Below are 23,166 nucleotides of genomic sequence, written 5' to 3' on the forward strand. Positions count from 1 at the left end.
TCAAATAGCAACTATGGGGGGGGGGGTCATTTTTAAAAATATTTATTTTAGTTTGTTTATAAGCAGCTAAATTCAACATTGTGCTCTAGTTCTTTCAGTTGGTCTCCTTTCTTAAGACAGATTCCTCTGGTTTCTTATTTCCTCTGTTCTGGCAAAAACTTAAAAATTCCACCACATTGTAGTCTAGTGACAATGGTTGTACCCAAGTGAAAAGCCTGTTCCCCACGGGGCAAGGGCAGTCAGTCACCCTCCAGGAAACCTCAAGCCTAAACTTTGTTTCCAGTGGCCATAGGCCTACACAAGGAATTCAGGATTCACTCTTCACTACAAATACAGTCTGGCTGGGTAGAGGGGAGAGGAGTAGATGACACAGGGGGTGGGTTAAGCTCAACACCAGAGGGTAGAGATTAGTAAGGATCGGTAGGAAATCTTTCTCTAATTATCATAGTACCACCCAATCTTCCTTAGGTCAGCAAAAATCATCAGACTACACAGGAGCAGTAAGGAGACCAGTCAACCTGCTATGCATAGAACAACCACAACTATAGGATATGCAAAAAAAGAAAGCTTCTTAGGGATTATTTATATTAAAGATTAGAGGAGAATGCTGCTAATCAAATACATACGGGTCTATTCACTAAGCTGCCGAGGGCAGCCGAGTGAACAACCGACCCCAAGTGAAGTGAGCCGAACACTGTTCGGCTATTCACTGCAGGCTTATACGGCTGATTTCAGCCGTATATCGGCTGAGATCAGCCGTACATTGGCTTGCTGCGCATGGCTTCTGGTCGGCCGAACATGCTCAGCATGTTCGGCTGACCCGAAGTGCAGAAGGAGTTCGACTCAGCCGATCCAACATCTGGATCAGATGAGCCGAACCTCCGGCAGGCTACTCACTACTGTTCGGCCTATTCTTATAGATGCCGAACAGCAGTAAGTGAATAGCCGAATGCCGCTGAGTGGCATTCGGCTCGGCTGTTCTGCTCGGTCCCTCAGAGGGACCGAGCAGAACAGTAAAATAGTTTAAAAAGTCAAAAAAAGTAAATAGAAAACGATTGTGCGGAGCTAGCAGTGACAGCTAGCTCCGCCCAATAGTTTTCTAATGTCCGGCGCTGTCAAAAAAAAAAGAAAAAAAAATCTCCCTGGCGCTCTGGGAGCCTTCCACTCTCGGCCGCCCAGGAGGGAAACACTGATTTTTCTTTTTTTTCTTTATTCTGATACGTAGCCGTGTCAGAAAAAAAAAACACGTTTTTGCCCATTGGAATGCATTGCTAGATTCCTATTGGCTATTTCAATTTGCAATAGCCAATAGTAAACTAGCATTGTACCCGCCCTCTGCTGATGGACCTGACAGCTGGGGCTCCCCCAGCTGTCAGAAGCAGGCTGTCGGCCAGCCAGCTTCAGCTTTCAGCGCGGCTCAGCCGAGCTGATGCATAACGGCTAGATCCTTTGGCAGCTTAGTGAATAGACCCCATAGAGTGTATATTAGCACAATGGATAGATATGTGCTCAAAAAACTCTTGGATATACATTTTACCTGGGGTGGGGCTTTAAGTACAGTGATACATTTTATGTAATACTTGAACATTTGTATTACCAGCCAAAGACACGTTCTCTAAATTAGAAGTATTTCCAAGCACTCTTACAGGCAATGCAGAATCAAAGAAGTAATCAAAGCTACTGATAACAACACATACTTAAATTGGAAAACCTAAACAGTAACTATCATTCATACACGGCACACTTTGTATTCAGTTGTTGTATGCAGTCAGTGCTGTTAGTGTAATGTTGAAGACAAATGAGGGCCATTAAGGCCTGGTCAATAGGGATACAAATATTACTTTTGAAGTGCCGCTCCTTGAGTCATTTATATATATTTTAAACCCATCTCAGAAGTCACGGAGATAGATGGAGGAGCAATAAAAGAAGCTAAAATATGGATTAATTGTTTCTGAGGTACAATTGAATTCTCTTTCTTTTATCTATTTCCAAGGATGGTTCTTATTTATATTATATAGAAAACTGTAGGCTTTTGAAAAAGCTTATTTTATTATGCCTATAGCCACATAATGAACAAAATCACATCAACAGAAATGATAAAATTAAAAAAGGATTATGTTGCTAAACATGATTAAGTTCATAGTAAATATCCTTGTGTGTGCATTTTACAAATCTATTCTGTTTAAAGGGAGTTGTTAGGTTTAATAAAAAGAACCAATCATCAATGGCATTTGTAACACATTTTGAATCACATTTTTTGTAATGTTTTTTAAGTTTTTGGACAAACATACAGCAACATTCAAAAATCTATACTTTATATTGTCTATTCTTTTTAAAGCCATAGAATGAACAGGAGAGTGTATGTAAAATCCACAGAGCAAAATATGGTATATTCTAACAAAGTTATATCTAATCACAAGAACAAAAATTGTATATATTGCAGCTTACCGGTCCTTAGATGTGGTAGCAGCATTCATTTTCTTTTTTCAGACTTTTTTTTCCCTTTATTTTCAAAAAAAAATGTATTGCAGGCAGAGAACACAGCACATTATCAGCATTATCAGATTTCTGGCAGGTTTAATAGGTATTTTTGCACTTATTGAACAGATTTAACAAAAATGTTTTAATGGTACAGATGCACAAAAAAACTGTCATAAAACAAATGTGTTGTCAGGGTCTACTGACAATGTCACCTTTCTAAAGAGCGCAGAGAGTGTCATTTGTCAGGCCAGAGAATGGTCATCCTCATGGGAGCCTTAAGTCGTGTATACGCATCATCCTGCGTGCTCAGCAAAAGAAATAGAACAGATTCCTCATATGCGTTGATGGAAGAATCCCCCACTGTTTGCATTGTAATCTGACAGTGGCCGCCAGGCCTGAACCGGGCCTGCAGCCAGTTGGCTGCCAGCTTGGTTTGGCTGAGAATTTTCCAACCTGCTTCTTTGATCAGCTGATCAAGGGATGCTGGTCTGAAGGGTGCCAACCGTGGCACTTACTGTGCGAATTTCATCAGGAACAGGCAGAAATGTGTACCTTGTGTGCCCTACTTTACAAAGGACACCGGGCTGAAAGCAACAATTCAGGTTCTAACAGGTGCCTATGTCTGACTAGGTATTTAAAACTTCTTACATGATCCTATTCACACTTGTCCATTTTCATGCAGCAAAACTCATGCATTTTTCTAAATGAAGATGCTTTACAAGAATAATTTTCGTTCTCACCAATGTGGCTGTTTCACATCTACTGTATGTCCTGCAGTTTAGTGTAAAAGAGAAACTATATAGGTCAATTCACTCCTGTACATGTGTGTTACCACACATGCTGCATCACACAGCCACACAGAATGGAATTAGATTTCTACTTGAAATGCATTTATATTTAAATTTTTAAGTAAAAACATAGTATACAAAACTTTAAGAGAATGTTCACACTTGCACTTGTCTGTTTTCATGCAGTAAAACACATGCATTGTACTGCATGAAAACGGACAAGTGTGTCCTTAAAGTGTGTTTCCACTATTGCAGTCAATTGTGTTCCCATTCACTGAAAAATTATTTGTTTAATTTTTTTTTACCTTTTAGATGTTTTGTTGTAGTAGGCAAAATGGATGAATCCAGGTTTTCTTAGCACCTTCACAGTGATCTGTCCTTATACAAAGACTAGGGAATTGATTTTGAGGATTGTGTTTCTCTCATTCACTTCTTTAGCATACAGTGCAGAAGCTGGGGTTATAATCCCTTAACCCTTTGTTAGGAAAGGCAGTTTTCAAATATACTTTACAATTTATATGACCAACCCCCTCACCACTCTCAACCCCTCCTAACATTACAAAGAAGGAGAGAAGCAAGTAGAAATTGTAACCCTTAAGAAGGCAAGAAACCCAAGTAAAAGCAATTTAAACTGCAAGAAGAGTTTTAGAAATATGTATATATAATAAATATGGGGAACATGTCATGAATATAAAATAGGTGTTATCCCAATTTGGCTGAGAAAGTAGAAATACACTTTAAGTTTTTTAAACCATGGTTTACTCAAAATTGAAATAATATATGTATGCAGGTGCACATGGTGCATGCACACACATTACACTCATTATTTATATGAATATAAAGTTGGAAGAAATACTGCACATTAAAAGGACTGCACTTTATTAGGAGGAATATATTAATATCAACATGCAGGCGCATGTTAAGTTGGATGCATGTAATATTTAATATTGTACACATTATTTTTGAAGAATCACAGTAATAGCTGTATGAGTGCACTGTAGGAGGAATAATTTGCACATAATATCATTGAACAAACGCATGTTTAATAAAAAAATTTACATATAATTTTATTGATTGATTATTTACACTTATATATGGTTTATGGATAAATCACAGGAATATTTATAGATGTTGGCACTTTAGGGAGGATTGTATACGAGAATATCACACCGGGTGCTTTATCGATAACTGTCCAATGAACAGGGAGATGATTCATGAAGCAGTAAAATAAACCAGGGAGTAGTAGAGTGTTCCTCCCATTCACGCCTGAGTATTTTATAGCTCAGGTGCTTAACAGGAGGAATCCCATTGTTTTCACTGGTCTTTCCTTTTGTAGCAAGATGCCTGTTGAGAGAGAAATAATAGAGCTTTTTTGGGGGGCATAGTCGTGCATTTTTGCTACAATAGACTTTAATAGGAGCATATGAAAAACATGAGAGACAAAAAATGTTCATGCATTTTCTTGCCTAGTAAATAGGTTTCCATTGGCTAAAAATAATAATAAAGTAGAAACACAAAAACACCTGTACAGTGTGTAAATATTGTACCTTTACAATGCATAATATGTACATACTGACTTTTTTCTAACCTCATTTGTTTTCTTTCAGTTTGTTCACAGTTTGCCAAGGGAGTGTATGCCATATTCGGGTTCTATGACCGGAAGACAGTCAACATGTTGACATCATTTTGTGGTGCTCTCCACGTCTGCTTTATCACCCCCAGCTTCCCCGTAGCCACTTCCAATCAGTTTGTCCTGCAGCTCAGGCCGGAACTTCAGGATGCCCTAATCAGTGTAATAGAGTATTACAAGTGGAAAAAGTTTGTGTACATCTATGATGCAGACCGAGGTAAGACAGATCTATGTTGCTTTGTGACCTTTTCATGTATGGACTCATCTTAGTATATTATTCCTAGGGAAATTTTGCCTTTATAGGTGTCTCAAGATTTCGTATGTGTCCTTATTATTAAGGTACCTACTGCTGATGTACCCATATGACAAGGCTGCATAACAAGTAAATAATATGGCACTCTTTTTACAGTTCACCGGTATACTGTCAACATAGGACAGCTTCTTACAGTTCTAATTACACAAAACACCTTTACAAAAGCCATATTATTTATATTTTATCCTCTCAGGCTGCATAACAAGCTTACAACCAAGACAGCAGGTGGAGCTCTATAATCTTCAACACGTTTGTCCAGATATTCTTACAGAGCTCAATAACTCAACTCAAACAAGTAAATAAGTCAGAAATTGACCCCAAACCTTTGTAGTTTACTTACAAAGTAAAGCTGTGGTCGGACTATGGACATTCAAGTGTTTGCATATTATTACAAAAAAAGTAAATTAGCTTTAAAATAAGCACTTACTGACCTCTGTAGCTGCAGTCACTGTGAAGCACATCATTCTCAAAATTCACAGCGACAGCACTGAAGCTGTTTAAGTCGTTCTCTTAGCAGCTCAGCTCACTGTGCTCTGTGTTTGCATTAAAGATCAGGAGGCTGACCTAAGAAATGCCAGTGCTTTCCCTCTAAAATTTGTGGATGAATTGCTCCACAGTGTCTGCAACTCAAGAGGGTATACAGGTCTTGGTATAATGCCTATCTATTGCTTGCTAAGTTAATTATATGTCCACATTAAATCAGGACAGTCAAAACAGTCAAAAACACTTTTCATGTACTATGGTTCATGTGTATTCAGTGCAAAGAGTTTTACTGCATTCTAAAAGATGTGTATATATTGAATCTTAAAAAACAATCACAAAAAGTAATAAACACGCCTTCTTCTTCCAGGTAATTTTAGCAAACAAAAAAAATACTTTATACAGAATACATTTTAGATTGTATTAAAATTCCGGTTATTTTTACAGTAAAAGATTTCAGTTACGAACCTGAATTTAGACATTTAATGAAAAATAATAAAATATTCCTGAAGAGTAAGATAATAGAGAAGATTAACACTCACTAATCTCTACACACCTATAGAGAAATGGGAGAGTCAGCAGGGTCTAAGTCACATGTGTCAAACTCAAGGCCCAGGGCACGAATCCAGCCCACCAGTCCATTTCCTAGACTTCTACCTTCAGATCTAGGTATTAAGTTATTACTAAAACCAGTGATAATCGAATGCAGAGGCAATTATGATAAAGATTAGATACATTTATATAGTCTTATAGATACGTTTGAGATCAACCAAAAAATTGATGCGGCCCACGATTAAATTGAGTTTGACACCCCTGGTCTAAGTGATTAAAATTGCATTGGAAAAGCTGGTACAGGATATTCCTGTTTCGGAACAATATACTGTCCACTGTGTCTGCAACAATATACAGTCCAAAGTCCCACTGTGCAAGAAAGGTTCAGCACTCACATCTATTGATCATTGGCTTAGTTTCTCAACGTTTCTAAATGGGCATTCTTGAAAATGGTAAAATATATAATCTGACACAATGGCCAGGAAGCTACATGGTAAATAGGAATAAGTGCCAGTTACTGGTGCTGGTTGTTGCAAATATACGTCTGAAGGCTACAAATATTCATAAGCATACTGTCAAGAGGGTTACTATTAAACAGAAGAATCTAACAGAGTTTTTCACTAAAGGGTGAAGTGTGGAGAAGCAGGAGAAGTGACCAATCTAGGACAACATAGCTGAACTGGAGAAATTCTCCAATTCAACTCACTTTACATTTCAGCTATGTTGTCCTAGATTGTTCACTTCTCCTGCTTCTCCAAAACTCTTCACCCTTTTGTGAATAGACCTGTAAGTGTTCTTGTAGAGTTGACTCAACACCGGAATGCAGTGCAATTGTGAAACTTCTATATATTTTTTTATTTTGAAAACCTTTTTGTGTATGATACAAAGAAAATGAGATATAGGTACAGTAACAATGTACAGTACAGTGTATATATCAAACATTATTCAGTCAAAACAGAGGGGTAGTAAATTATTTCTGGATTAAGTTCCATCGATCAAGAAAACATGCAAGCTTAGAAATCCATATGTGATGTAGAAAGGCAATAAGCAGACCATTACAATTTGCTTAGAATTATGTGCAGTGCGTATAAAATTAGCATACAGACCATCACATTAACCTGAGTTACACTTTTATTAGGGATTGGTTAGCTCCACGATGTTCTGATCAAAGAAAATAATTATTAAAAAAGAAGAAAGGAGGAAGGGAACTAAAGAGCAGGAGGCTGAGAGAAAGAGAACATTGCCTGCCAATGAGAGGGGGCAACCCCATTCACACACTACCAAATTATGACAACTGAATTCCAGAGGGTCTCAGTACTTGAGGAGTTGGTAATTGTAGCAATAATTACAATGTAAAAAAAGGCAAGTGGGTAATTTAGAACAATGTTTTACAAATGAACGTATATGCAACTGCAATATGAAACCTGAGCCATGGATGCCATGTGTTGCAGAAACCTTAGGGGTCTATTCACTAAGCTGCCGAGGGCAGCCGAGTGAATGACCGATCTGAAGTGAAGTGAGCCGAACACTGTGTTCGGCTCACTTCAGAAGGAGTTCGACTCAGCCGATCCAACATCTGGATCGGCTGAGCCGAACCTCCAGCAGGGGTTCTCACTGCTGTTCGGGCTATTCTTAAAGATGCCGAACAGCAGTGAGTGAATAGCCGAATGCGGCTGAGCGGATCCATCTTGTAATGGCAGTGTGAGATCTTCCATTTCACCTATATCTAATTTATCCATGTAAACCAATTCTTGACCATGGGTGAACTTTCTTGTTTCTAAAACTTTGGAACTACAACCCACACTATTTTAATCAAATGATGTAAGTTCTTATTTTCATATCGTTTAAGTGAAGTAGGAGGACTGTGGGGTCCACAGGGATCTGCATACCTGACGTTTGGGCCGTGATTGAAATGACTGTGGACCAAAACTTCTTTACCTTTGTACAAGTCCAGAATATGTGGAAGGTACCCCTGTCTTGGGTATACTGCTACCAAAGTGAGCTGGATGCTGCATTGTCTTATGAATCGGTAGAGTGTAGTACCACCGAGAGAGCATCCTATGTCCCCATTACTGCAGTCTAGTAGCAGTGGAGGCTTTATTAGCCAATATGCAGATCTGACATTGTTGATTGAATAAATGTTCATCCAGGTTCATCTCCCAACTTTTACTGAGGCAAGGGAGATCTAGGCAAGGGACATTTAGATAGATTAAGGACATTGCTCACCATTTCCTGATTTAAGCAAAGCTGCTCCACAAGTGTACGAATATTTAGCAGGTTCTGCCAATTAGGAATGGTGTTTAAAGCCCCAGAACGATGGTCCTCTCTTAGCCAAAGAAAAGATACCCAAAAAAGGAAGTTAAATCACAGAGAAAAGGAAGCCTGATTCTTAAATTTGGTTATTATCTGAATATTATTAAATGATGGTTGGGAGGTCTCTAATTAGGGGAGATAGGCTAGCAATGAGAGAAGCTTTAGGAGGCAGAGCCATAAGTTCTACTCCATGAGTATCAATAGCTTAGACTTCGTATGACCAGTCTACAGTCTACAGTACCCATTCCAGAATGGCAATATTCTGACAATATTAAGGAATTGTTTTATTTAAAAAGAGGAAGCAATATGTTAAAATTTTGGTGATTAGAGAAGGGGGGAATGTGAAGTTGGTGGGTTTTCAATGTGTCTAACTCTTCTCTATTCTCTATCCAATAACTGCCTTGCCTTTACTTACTTTTTATCATGCATAAATGTGCCTGAATGAGCTTTGTATTCAGAGGGACCTTGGAAAACCTATGTCACTATGTCAAAACTAGCTTTGATTAATCTGCACATTCTCGTCCTACAGATTACAATATATTATAAAACATACCCCTAAATCTGAACTCCTTACAGATACATAAACAAATTAAATACCTTTAAGAGAACTTTTTTATATGCCAAAAGGTTGTATTTCTGTCCATCCAGTTCTGAAATTTACATAGACCAACCCCAGAACAAGCCAGGTGGATGGCACCATTTTCTCTCCTACAGTCAGAGACTGTAGAAATAATACAACTCTTTCCTCACTCCACCCACAGCCTGACAAAAAGACAGTGAAAGGGCATCAGCAGAACAGTTAAGTAATCCCGATGCTCACTTTGCTCTCTCCATCTATTAACTGCTCATTGGCTGTATATTTGCATGCAGTACACCTGATTGACACACAGTCCTGCCCCTCCATTCTTAGTCTGTTCTGCTGTATAAGGGATTGCAAGAGGTTGACTCCAAGTCAAACTCATGTAGTTGCACTAACTAATTTAAAAAAATAAATGTAATGATTTATTAAAAAATATAGAAATGTATTAATTTGTGTCTTTTATATGTGCCTTGAATTCATCTTTAAATGCCCACAATAATTTAACCCATCCTACAAATGGAGGACACTGATTGGCCTGATTCATCTCTGTTATCAGGTTTGTCTGTTCTCCAGAAGGTGCTGGACACAGCGGCAGAGAAGAACTGGCAAGTGACAGCTGTCAACATTCTCACCACTACAGAAGAAGAATACCGTCTGCTTTTTCAGGATCTGGACAAGAGTAAAGATCGCCAGGTCGTGATAGACTGTGAGTCCGAAAGACTGAATGCCATACTCACCCAGGTAGTGTTACCATTATCCTCAAAACCAGCTCTTTATCATTTTCGTATGATGTTTAGCCAGTGTTTGCCAACATTGTGTTCCGAGCACATTACCAGGCCTTTGTGATTAATCTATATCTTTGTACCTTTAATATGTGAGTGCCGGGACTGTCGTTAAAAAGTAAACTGAATTCTGCTTGGTTTTGAAAAAAAGGTATGTGGGTGTAATTCCAGCTGAGCAGAATGAAAGGAAGTCAGGATTTTCTAAGTAGGTCAAGTTCAAAAGAGGGTTTTTCCTTAGATCACAGTAGAGGCTTCCCAGGTGGTTCTGGTCCATGGATACATGACTAGTCCTCTATTACAAAATATAAATAACTGGACTTGGCAACTGGAAAAATGAGACCTTCACATTCACAGAAATGTCAGTAAACTCTTTCATGATCATTTTTATGTACTTTTTCATTTGTGCAGTCTTGTCATATTTTTATTTGTAAAGTCTTAAGCAAAGAAGGGAAATGGGGGGCTTGATTGAAACCTTTAAATAGATTAGGGTGCGAATAAGGTTCAGGAAGAATGTATTTTTAATATGAACCTATACATTGAAGCCTGCATTCATTGGAATTTTAAGGGGTGTCCTATTCAATAAAAAATATACTGTATATCCCCACAACTGTTTGGAATCTTTTTACAATTTATTGATTATGCATAACACATATACATATTATACATAATATAAGACTACATACAGCCTGAAAACATTCTATAAATATATCATAACAACATTGTTGTGAATTATTTTTGTTTTTTAAGACTGTATGAATGAAGCCACTTAATTTATAAATACACTCTAACAATGTCGTTTTGATGCATTTCTGTTGGTGCTTTTGTGCACATCAAAGAATTGTCCTTTGATCTGGACATTATATCTGCTCAAACAAATCTACAATTGCTTGGTTTTCTATGGATTAAAGGGTGGTAACTCTAGGGCCAGTGGACAACCGATGTCACTTCTGCATCTGATACCAGCCCAGCTACTGTAACTGTGAATGTGAAAGCATGATCAATCTCGTTCTGAGGGGTGCGTGAACTTTGGCATCTTTGTCTTGTGTGCCAGGGGACTTTGTCCTGGTACAGTGTTATAGTTTCTACCTGCCTGTTGTTGTCTTAGTTGAAATTAGCTACATGTATAGACCAAGTATTAGAAATAGTTCCATGAAGCTTTGATAAATATTAACCCTTTTTTCTGCCCTTCTAGATCATCAAGCTTGAAAAGAACATTGTCGGTTATCACTACATTCTTGCCAATCTGGTAAGTAAAGTACCGGGGTTAAAAGGAATTTGCAGGGGCGTGATGCACAGTTGGAGTATTCTGTAGTCGCTTGTAGTCGCTTGTGGTACAAATAGAGCTATTGTTGATTGGAGTGCTGTGAGTGCATTACCTAGCATGCGTTGTCACAGGAACCAGCAGACAATGCTATACCACTGAGTTCTATACGCATTGGCAGCTACTGAATAATTGCTGCTTTTGTTAAAGAACACAAAAAATATTATAAAATGTGAGCTGAATTTTAAGCTCGCAATAGGTGTTTGAAGTTCACTGACTTTTTGCAAAGGCCCTAATTGCATTTCTGGGGTCCATTTATTGGCATATAATATAGTATATGAAGAGGTCACTTCTAGAATTCCTAACAAATACATAAAGGTAGAAGATAAAGAGAGTTTAATTGCCACAACATAAACTTGACGTCTCTTTGTAAAGTTATTATTTCACTGATTTATTAGCGCAGTCATTTTAAAGAGCTTTCGATTTTAGAGAAGCTTAATTTTCTATTTTAAAGAAAATAGGGAACCCTGACACTAAAACCACCTTATTAATGCACAGGAACCACCTTCACACCATAATTCAAGCACTAGTAAATCTTATGTTCCACTATTTACATCAATTTGTTAAAGGTTGGTTCACCTAAAAGTGTTTATAATTTCAGTGTTTGCTAGCTGCTAGAGAGTTAAAATAACAATTTCCATCTCTTAGGTTGAACTCGATGGACATGTGTCTTTTTTCAACTTGACTAACTATGGGGTCTATTCACAAAGCTGCCGAAGGATCTGGCCGTAGCTTCGGCCGATCCTTCGGCTGGCTTCGGCACCAGGACCCCTTCGGTTCAGGAGAACCGAGGGGGTGCTGTACGGGCTATTCACAATAGCCCGTACAGCTCCCGATCACGGCCGAGCGGCTCAGTCGAGCCGATCGCATATGCCTCGGCTCGGCTGAGCCGTGCTGAAAGCCGAAGCTGGCCGAGCGGCCGGCCATTGGCCGGCCGACAGCCTGCTTCTGACAGCTGGGCGGAGCCAGCCGTGATCTTACGGCTGGCTCCGGCCACTTTCAGAGAGATCAGCGTCCCTGGTTGCTAACCAGGGACACTGATCTCCAAACATCTAACTCTCCCTGGCGCCCCGGGAGTCTCCTGCTCCCGGCCCCAAGGAGAAAAACCCCGCTGTGTCTTTTTTCTTTATTCTGACACGGAGCGATGTCAGAATAGAGAAAAAAAAAAAAAAAAAAAATTCCCATTCAAAAGCATTGGGACATTACTATTGGCTATTTCAATTTCAATAGCCAATAGTAAACTAGCATTGTACCCGCCCTCTTTTGCAGTTCCCCATCAGGTCCATCAGCAGAGGGCGGGTACAATGCTAGTTTACTATTGGCTATTGCAAATTGAAATAGCCAATAGTAAACTCCCAATGCTTTTGAATGGGAATTCGTATTTTTTTTTTTTCTCTATTCTGACATCGCTCGTGTCAGAATAAAGAAAAAAAAAGACACAGCGGGGTTTCTCTTCTTGGTGGCCGGGAGCAGGAGACTCCCAGAGCGCCCGGAGGATTTTTTTAATTTTTTTTTTTTACAGCAGCAGAGCCGCAATAGGAAACTATTGGGCGGAGCTAGCTGTCACTGCTAGCTCCGCACAATCGTTTTCTATTAACTTTTTTCTACTTTTTTCACTCTTTTTCTGTTCTGCTCGGTGCCTCTGAGGGACCGAGCAGAACAGCCGAGCCAAATGCCGCTCGGCGGCATTCGGCTATTCTCTCACTGCTGTTCGGGATCTTTCAGAATAGCCGGAACAGCAGTGTGAAGCCTGCCGGAGGTTCGGCTCAGCCGATCCAGATGTTGGATCGGCTGAGTCGAACTCCCTCTGCACTTCAGGTCAGCCGAACATGCTAAGCATGTTCGGCTGATCCGAAGCCACACGAAGCAAGCCGATGTACGGCTGATTTCAGACGATGTACGGCTGAAATCAGCCGTACCAGCCTGAAGTGAATAGCCGAACAGTGTTTGGCTCACTTCACTTCTGATCGGTCATTCACTCGGCTGCCCTCGGCAGCTTTGTGAATAGACCCCTAAGTAACTATGTAACTGTGGAAGGTAGCAATTTTGAAGTTCATGTGATTGAATTACCACATCTGGGGGTTTGCTGTGGCAAGATTTCTAATGTATTTTATATTGTGAAGAATGTTGCAGGAGCAGTGAGAATACCCTAAAGTGTGGTGAACACCGCACCTCCATGGTTGGAGAGATCACTGGCAGTGAATGTAGACTATGGTAGCCAGATCTCATTACCAAAGCAGCCAAGTTGTTTAGCAAACCAACAGGTGACTTGTCGAGCAGACTCCAGCTTAAAGTAGATCTAAACCCAATCCCTAAAAACTCATGCATGTTTAAAAAAAATAAATATATGAAGCTATTTTTTTTGGGCAGGATAAAGTAGGGAATGGTCCTCTGTCCCAGTGAGGAAATGTACCTTTACTTGTACTGTAGGCAAAATGTTCTGTAGGCAAAACAGGAAGTGAGAGGAAAATTCTCTAAAATGTGGAGCATCCCCTCTTAGATAGCCGCCATAGAAATTGGCCTCTCAATTGGAAGATTTCCTCTCTATTCCTGTTTGATGACAACTTAAGATTTTGGATTTTCTTTGCCTTCAGTCCCAACAATCATAGTCATCAGGACAAATAGAAAGAGTAAATCCCCCAAGTGGAGATCCACACGACAATAAAAACCTGACAAGTGTAGTCTATCCAAAAACAAAATCAAGTTTTGGCTTCAGATAGAATTTACCGTAATTTCAAATGTTGTTTCAATATTTTTCAATCTACACCTTTCCTACTATGAAGTTGATCCCGCTGTGTTCAAGCATTTATTGTTATGGGGTGACTAATATGGATGAGTTTAGGGATTTTATACTCAATTTTTCACAGAAATTTAGCACGTCAGCTTTGATTAAATTATCCTCAAATTTCGCCATGCAGACTTTGCGTAGGCAAAATGTATATTAATTTTTTTATTCAAGCAAATGAGTGCTAACATGATGATCTGTGGATTTGTTGATAAACAAAGTAACACTAATCCAGGGTGCTGCATGTTGGGCCTAAAACATGTTTTAACTGCTTATAGTGCCTTGTGAATAGTCTAAAATGTCTTGTTTGGAAATTTTAGGGTTTCATGGACATTGAACTGCAGAAATTTCAAGAAGCAGGTGCCAATGTGACAGGATTTCAACTGGTTAACTACACGGACTCCAAGGTATCCCAGATATTGCAGCAATGGAAATCCTATGATGGTCGGGAACAACCTCGTGTAGACTGGAAGAAACCAAAGGTAAGCCTCTTAGATTACACAACTGCCCCATGATTCCAAGGGACATTGCAGGGACAATCTTGTGAGATGAGGCACTGTGAATATCCTGACAATATTTATCTGATGAGTTGTATTTTCACGTACATTGCTTTGCCCAAAAATAATCACCTCTACTGGTTTTAGCATGCCAGCTGGTTTGCCGAGTTTAGTCAGGTGGGGGGTAATTTGATATGCTGTTTCAGTGCTTGACGCTGTTTCCTTTCTTGTTTTTAACTTTGTTTGGAGTGTACAAAGTGTACATGCCATTCAGGTCTCCGCACAGCAGCGTGGTGTGCTGTGGTGACCTGCGGCACCATCAAGTGCAGTGCAGAAAAATGCAGCATGAATGCATTTTTGTGCACCGCACATCACACGCATATTGTGGTGTGAACAGGCAAAATGGAAAACAATTGTTTTCTATGTGACTCAGCAGTGACTTGTGTTGATCAGTTGCTGAAAAATGCCACTCACTTTTAATGGTGTGAACAAGCCCTAAAACATTGATCCCACTTATGTATCTCACTCTATCTACTAAAACAAAACAAGATAAGAGACTCCTGCTCTCACCAGGCGATAAAACAATGTATCCACAATGATTAGATAGTATCAATCCAAAAAATAGAAAAATAACAAGCACTTGGCTTTTTTACTTGTCAGTATAGAAGGACTTGATAAAATAGTAGATCCAATGCTATACCTTGATAGGAATCCTCTGTTCGATAATCAAGTTTAAACTTTGTAATACCGTTAATTATTATTATGGTTGACAACATGTGGGAGACATCCTTCACCCCATATACAATTTTTAGTAACATTACCTGCTCCAGATCCCTTCACCCCAAAGCAGGGGGTGATGACTCACTGCACATACTGTATCTGTCATAATATTTAATGCTTAAGTAAGTATATCTTCCAGTCTTATGAAACAGAAGGTCATCTCATTGCCTTTTAATACTGCACAATCGGAACTACTTTTCGGAAATATTGCCGATGTGTACAGAATGTGTCTTAGCTGGTTAAAATAAAAAAGATGGTTAAATACAGACACAAGAGAATGTTAGCTATGAACCTGATAAGCTAGGATTCATTAGGCTTCCTTAATGGAGGCTTAAAGTAAAATTTTACAAACTAGAGCTGGCTGAAGAATAAAACGGCCAAAGCAGATCATGTAGCTATAACACAGGGGTGGTCAACTCTTTCATATTGGAGACATCACATTATTTTTCTGAGGCGCTAGATGTCCTATTCACAGTTAGTGAGTTTTGCTGTGAAATATATGAGACCAAATAGCCAAAGCACTAACAACAGATTAAGCAGTCATTTGGTACTCAGAGTCAGCATGTATTTCTGTTCATAGAAGACAGTTCCGGCCAAATTAATTTGGGATTATGGAACAAATCACTCTGGAACAGTAGCTTTTGGTTCTAAGAGCCCAGTGCTTTGTGATACACTGCATTAAAAAGTGATAGAAGTGTATTATACGGTCCCTTGCGGTGCCTTGGTGGGCCATTAAAGAAAAAAATAGACTGCCTTTATCTAAACAATGAACCTTAAAATAATTTTCGGGTGTACAGATCTGTGCACACAGGAAGGGCCCATAAGATAATGTGCACCAGCAGTGCAATTCAAAGAACATCAGCACAGTATGTTAAAGTAGATGTAAATCAAACATCTAAAATCTCATATCAGCTTTAACAGCTTTTGATATAAAAGGTTCTTATTTGGGTGTCATGAGGTGGCAGTGCTCTGCCGCTGTCTCCCACAATCTCCTGCCATAAAATCGCCCTGTCACCTGCTCTCCCAAGGAAAAAATAAGCTTCTGTGCTAATGCACATTGCCCAGCAATATAACAGCATCTTTCAAAAAAAATAATTTAAAGTTGCAGCCAGCAAGCGTTAGAAAATATGCCCTGTGAAAATGCACATGCAGCTGGTTAAAAATGAAGTGCATGTGGACAGGGGCAGGCTTTGAAAATAATCAATTACAACAGCAAACAATAGGAAATATGCCCTGTGACAAAAACACATGCAGCCAGCTATGACTGCAGTACATATAAAAAGGGACAAGCTATGAAAAAAATCAGTTGCAGCCAACAAAAATAGAAAATATAGCCTGTAAAATGAAATCAGCAGAAAATAGGAAATATGCCCTGTGAAAAAACACATGCAGTTTTTTATGACTGTACGTGCATATGAAGAGGCTGTAAAGATGCTGCAGGACACACTTCAGCAGCATTAAGGTGTAAAAATCCTTCCTTTCCCCCCACCCCCAATTTCCACAAAATACACAGCATTTTTCCACCTAAAGGATATTCAGTAATGGTTTACAGTGTCTACAAGTCCTACACTAATCTGTCCCTATGCACTTTATCAGCAGCACTTTCATCCTTTTCCCTTTCATAGCTAAACTCATTGTCAAAATGTCAGCTGGGTAACCACCCCTTTTTTTAGTTAGAGGGCTGGCTTATCCATATGCTTATTTTATTGGCCCTTCTAAGCCATTTAACCAAAGTTGAAAAACCATTGGTAGTTGGCTGCTATGGCAAAGGGCAGCCACATCCACAAAGTGCAAATGGGTTTTGGCTCGCTTCACACCCACGCTTGACAAGGTTTACGTACACCTTAATACTAAGATGCAGGCTGGGTGGCATTGTCTTATAAATTATACATTTATAACTTTTTTGAAAAAACAATATTATGGAGAAATATTAGTGGTTTTCCTAGGATTCTGGAAGTCAAAGCTGCACAGTCGATAAGTTTATGTTTGATGCATTATCATAGACACTATTACCACCATGCTGAGTATAAGATATAAATAGTTCATTTTGAAACATCTGTGTAACCTGATATCTGTCATAATGGAAGAAGTCTAGCAGTTCAGATCTGATATTCTAGATGACATACATGGTTCGAAAAAGGGAAGTAAGAAAGACTGTCAAACGACATTGTAAATACTAATATAACCTGGAATCCAGCCTCCTGGGCCAAACTTTTTTTTAAATAACCCAATCTGCCATTCCTATTTCAATATTTAATTTGCTGGCCCTTTGGTAGAATATTTTGATTTATCAGGCCGTGTAATTGAAGAAGACATTGCTTGCTTAGCAATACACGCACGTTGAATCTCACAATTCTGACATTGTTCTTTAACGAATAGAGGTTATGGCTTATATTCCCAGACTGATTTCAATATCAAAGCAAGGAAGTTGGAGACACAAACTTTTTTTTTTTCAGTATATCCTTAACTTTTAATATATCATCATTATGCAAACATCCAGAATCATAACCAGAAAGGCCGCAGACTCGTTTTCTGACATGCAGTTTTTTACTGCCCTTTATTCGGGTTAGGTTTTTTTCATGGCTACTCCTACTATTTGTTAGACACAAGGAAATATCAAACAAGATGTCTCAGCACTATCAACAGAGTTAAGAAGCAAATTTAAGTAAATATAATCATAGGCAAGGCTGATTTTATCCTTAGGAACAGCAGGCCTGTGCCTATAGGTGACAGTGGGAAAGAAGCGTCTCTTCCATCACTCATTTTCTTAGTTATCAATAAAAATAAATGTTATAATATTAGCCAATTTACAGTTTACTACTATTACTTAGCAAAATCCCTGATCTCAATTATAAACTTACTATTAATAATAGCAAACTCACTTTTATCAAAATATTGATCCTCCATCTCCAAAAATTATTGATCCTCCATCTCCAAACAATATTGATCCTCCAGGTCCAAAAAATGAAAAGTTAATTTATCTTATGTTGTTAAACTTGAAAAACATTACTATTAGCAACAAAAATAAACTAAGCAAGCGAATACCTAATAGCAAAGTCTATGTAAAGGCAAAAAGTATTTCTTTTAGTTTTGGATAGATCTGTTAGACCCTCTGTCAAGTTTTTTTTACTTTTTTTTACTGCTGCCTGTCTTCCCTCTGAGGAGATTTACCTCTCTATTTGTCTCTATTTGTGACCAAGACTAAGAGTGAGGGAGGACAACTGTCTGAGATGGGAATCCCTCCTACTTTGGTAAAATCTTTCCTGTTGTGTCTCCGGGACAGAAATGAAAGGAAATTCCCCCTGTAGGGCTCAATGAAAGATAACTTAATATGCGTTTTAACCATTCCTCCCTATAACCAGAACTAAAAAAACAAAAACAGTTGGCTATGGATATATTTGAACACTTTAACGTTAAATTAAATACAATAACAGATATTAGCAGGGTTATTCACTAATGGGTGAAGAGTTTGGAGAAGGCAGGAGAAGTGAACAATCTAGGACAGTGGTTCTCAACTTGTGGGTCACGACCCCGTCGGGGGTCGAATGACGATTTGCCAAAGGTCGCCTAAAGACATGCCAACTCTCCCGGACACTCCCGCTATAAGATAGCGGCTTCCAGCCTCCCGGGAGAGAAACACTTTCTCCCGGAAAGGTTTACTCTGCTCGATCGAGCAGAGTAAACCTTTCCCTGCTCTGGTTTTTATTTTCTGACATCGAAGCCACCGGCCGCCGTCAGTCAGAAAAAAAGAAGAAAAGCATAGCTAGATTGCTATTGGCTATTTCACTTTGCAATAGCCAATAGCAAACTAGCTATTGCACCCGCCAACTGCTGTTGTCAATCAGCAGAGGGGCCCTGAAGTTCTCCATCAGGTTCCCTTCTTGTGATTGACAGCAGCAGTGGGCGGGTGTAATAGCCAGCTTGCTATTGGATATTGCAAATTGAAATAGCCAATAGGAATCTAGCTAAGCATTCCTATGCTTTTTTTTTTTTCTGACTGACGGCGGCTAGTGGCTCCGATGTCAGAAAAAAAAACAAGAGCAGGGAAAGGTTTACTCCCGTAGAGTAAACCTTTCCGGGAGAAAGTGTTTCTCTAAAGGGCGGCCGGGAGCCGCTATCTAGGGGTCGCCACAACTTGGGCATCGCAATCAAAAGGTTGTGGCACTAGAAAGGTTGAGAACCGCTGATTTAGGACAACATAGCTGAACTGGAAAGGGAGCTGAACTGGAGAATTTTTCAAAATCGGCTATGTTGTCCTAGATTGTTCACTTCTCCTGCCTTCTCCAAACTCTTCACCCTTAAGTGAATAACCCTGTAAGAGATTTTTATGTAAGTACTGATTAACTTATTAGAAGATGTAATTCACTAAATTTAAGGGTGCTGCATGAAATGTTATAATTTTAGGAATACATTTCCACCATTTTCTAAGCCAGATTGAGATGAGTAAAACTAGACGATGTTCTGTGTAAAAGATGTGATCCTAGCAGCTTTTTGGACCAGATGTTGTATGTTTTTACATGCTCCAGTAATGGAAATCTGGCCCTTACTACTTGGAAATAATCTTATATCCATTGAATATGTCTCCATTTATCATGGAAAAAAATGTGTGCCCAGTAACTATACAGATTAAATGCCTCCAATAGGCTTATTGTGAATAAGTTTTACACTGAAAAATCGATGTCTAGCTTTGCCAATATGTCATTAGATCTTGCAAAGTTTTATTGATTCAGGGGTGTTCATTTCCATTTTGCAGCCAAATTGGGATAACCCCAACTTTATATTTATTAATGTTTTATTATGTTCCTATTCACATAGCATAGGGTAAAAAAAAATTAGAAATGCTTCTTGCAGTTTACATTGCTTTTATTTGGGTTAGTGTTTCTTGGCTTCTTAAGGGTTACAACGTCTATTTGGGTTTTCCTACTTTGTAATGTTAGGAGGGGTTGTGAGGGGTTAGGGGTTTGTATTGTATGTTAATGAAGTTAATGAGAGACAGACAATCCTCAAATCCTCAGTCCTAACAGTCCTAAAGTTGGGTGTACACAGGTAACTTTTTGCACAAACGTTTGTATGAAAAATCATGTTGGAACATTCGATACTGGCATCAGAAACTTGACCATTATTATTTAAATTTCATTTCATTTTCATTTTTATTTACCATTTTGTTGTGGAATGTATAGAGTTTCCAAACGAAAAACACATTCACTGTTAGAAAAAATTCACTGTTAGAAATTTGTTTGATCGAGAAAAAATTGTCCAAAATGCTCCTTCAAATTTTTTCATCACTACAGTCAAAATTGATAATTGCTTTGACCCCATCAATGATTAGAAAGTCAAATGAACAAAATCAATTTCAACCCTGTATTCCCCGCTTAAAAGAGAACTATGGGGTAAGTGTTTTCCCCATAATTCTCTTTAGGGTCACAGGAGGATATATGCTAAACTCCTCCTGTGACCCACAGCTATTGCCCACAATATATTGAGATTGCCATATATCCTGACAATACTGACGAGATCCACCCAGCTGTATGAGTGACAGCTTACTCTGTCTATCTAGAGGCCGCCCCCTCCCCCGTTCGTTCCTCCACTCAATGCTGGAGGATCGGAGAGAGGAGGGGGGGGGACTGTCATACATAGCTATGAAAAAAACCCGATTCGTCTGACATTTGTCAGCTTAGCCTCCATTGTTTCTGGAAGATATCACATCATCCCTTTTAAATTGTGCTCATATCAGCATTTATTGCAAAAACAATAAAAATGTATCTTCCTATGTTCAAAGTGCTCTAAAGCATAAATAAATGGTGGCAGGCCATGTGAAACAAAATAGTCCTTAGCTGGCTTGTTTCTTCTACCCGCTTTCCTTTGTTACTTTGAGAAAAGATGAGAGACAGCAGACAGTGTCAGATGTTCCATGCTGTTGTCTACAGCTTGCCACCTGAAGCGAAAAGCATAACATATCTGATCCAGAATTATTTTTTTGCAATGTATGCACTTCTCTTGTGCACATAGAGCTTACCTGCAATGCAGTGTCCCAAGAAATATAGAACTCCTATCATCCCCTGACACCCCTGAGGTCTCAGACTCCAGGGTACTCATAGTGATGTTACAAAGGTTCTGCACTTCAGTGTTGTTTATCATCAATTTCAGCTTTGCAAGTCTTTAGATTTTTAAGGTGATCCGCAATAGCAACATTTGAGCTGCCCTCAGTAATGATTTCCTTCACAACCTAGCTCTGTCCCCAACCAGAGAATATTCCCCTGACCCATATGTTACACTGTTACGAAGTCTTCTGGACAGTCATGTGATGCTCTGGATCCTCTTCCTCTTTAGCGGTCTACGGTAGTGGTCAGTCCTCCAGGACCTAGAATTCTGAGGGCATCTGGTGGCTGAAAATAAATACTACAAGGGACAGCTCTGGGTTGAAGGTAAGTATTCCAGCCTGATCAGCTTTTGTATTTTTAAAACTTACTAAGAGCATATTTTATTTAAAAACATTTCCCCAGAGTTGAGCACATAAAATGTATGCACATTGCCTGTACCCAGAAACATAATTTTGATATTATCTGCAACCATCATTTGGGTCATTTGTAAAGAATATACTCCAAATAACAGGCGGGGGCCCATGAACTGAAAAGAGCCCTGGCCATTGGTTCAATTGTTCGCACTAAACCTGGGGCACCGGACAAGAGACCCAAGACGCGTGCCCCTCCCCTCGGGACAGGGTTTAGTGACACCACTGCAATGGATCTTCCCCTGCCTGACTTGTGTGCATTTCATTTAACAAATATAAAGGCATTTTGACACTGTTGGCAAACAAAGCACTGCTGTCATGTGACAGTTGTGGGTTTGGTGTTTAGTAGGAATAACAGGCACATTTTTTTAATTATTTGATCTCCCCTTTGTAGTATACCTCTGCCCTAACGTATGATGGTGTGCGTGTGATGTATGAAGCCTTCCAAAATCTGAGGAAACAAAGAATAGACATTTCTCGCCGTGGTAATGCTGGAGATTGCTTGGCCAACCCTGCTGTTCCTTGGGGGCAAGGGATCGACATCCAGAGGGCTCTGCAGCAGGTATAAAATAAACACATGTAAACACGAAATAACACATTTGAGTCGTGAAAGGTGAAAGAATTCTGTTGTGATATATAATTGAATGTTTTTTTTTATTTCATTGTTCAGAATACAGTAAGTACTAATATTTTTAAGCAAGAATTCAAAATATTTCTATATTATATATATATAAAATTAAATGGTTGTTATTTTACGTCTTTTATAAAAAGGTTCGACTGGAGGGTTTGTCTGGCAATGTTCAACACCCACTTTAAGTGATGTGTTATATAAACTTTTCAACTGTTACACTGTCACAAATGATTGCATTGTGTGGATTATAACCCCTCTGAATAATACAGAGAAGGCTTAGAGGTAGATATGGACTCTTTTTTCCATAGTTGCATAAACGATGGACTTTCACAGTGGCAAGATTTGAAAGGAAGTTCTTCTAGATTTACCCATATATTGTGTAAATAATTGTTCAATAAAGTGGACCTAAGTTATGATGTAAACCCCCTATATTTAAAATGACCCCTGGCTATCTTCTAACCTAATCCAGTCCAACAGAAGACTTTTGCCACAGCAGCTCTAGGATCTTTCCAGCTGCTGTTGTTGGTACATGGCCATATTAGTTCAATGGACTCCATCAGCCAATCAGTAGCTTTAAAGTGGACATCATCTACTCCATTATTAAATAAGGGTCACTAGCTGGAACTGTGGACCCCATTGCTAAATTTGGACCTGGGCTCTACCCCCTCCTTGGCCCCACCCCATTAAAAGGCAGAAAGGTGCTAGTGATATCCTTCACTACA

The 23,166-nt window shown here is 39.1% G+C and overlaps 1 protein-coding gene across 1 annotated transcript in view; it reads left to right on the top strand.

Annotated features, from left to right (window-relative positions):
* The window catches only part of GRIA1 (glutamate ionotropic receptor AMPA type subunit 1), a 236,637-nt gene that overhangs the window by 132,449 nt on the left and 81,022 nt on the right, over positions 1–23,166 (top strand). The window contains 6 exon segments of the mRNA XM_018559555.1: positions 4,877–5,116; positions 9,694–9,878; positions 11,112–11,165; positions 14,346–14,507; positions 22,208–22,375; positions 22,585–22,636. Coding sequence (XP_018415057.1) covers positions 4,877–5,116; positions 9,694–9,878; positions 11,112–11,165; positions 14,346–14,507; positions 22,208–22,375; positions 22,585–22,636 — 861 coding nt within the window.

Source organism: Nanorana parkeri, unplaced genomic scaffold, assembly GCF_000935625.1.
Source record: "Nanorana parkeri isolate BGI_ZX_2015 unplaced genomic scaffold, ASM93562v1 scaffold403, whole genome shotgun sequence".
Classification (NCBI taxonomy): domain Eukaryota; kingdom Metazoa; phylum Chordata; class Amphibia; order Anura; family Dicroglossidae; genus Nanorana; species Nanorana parkeri.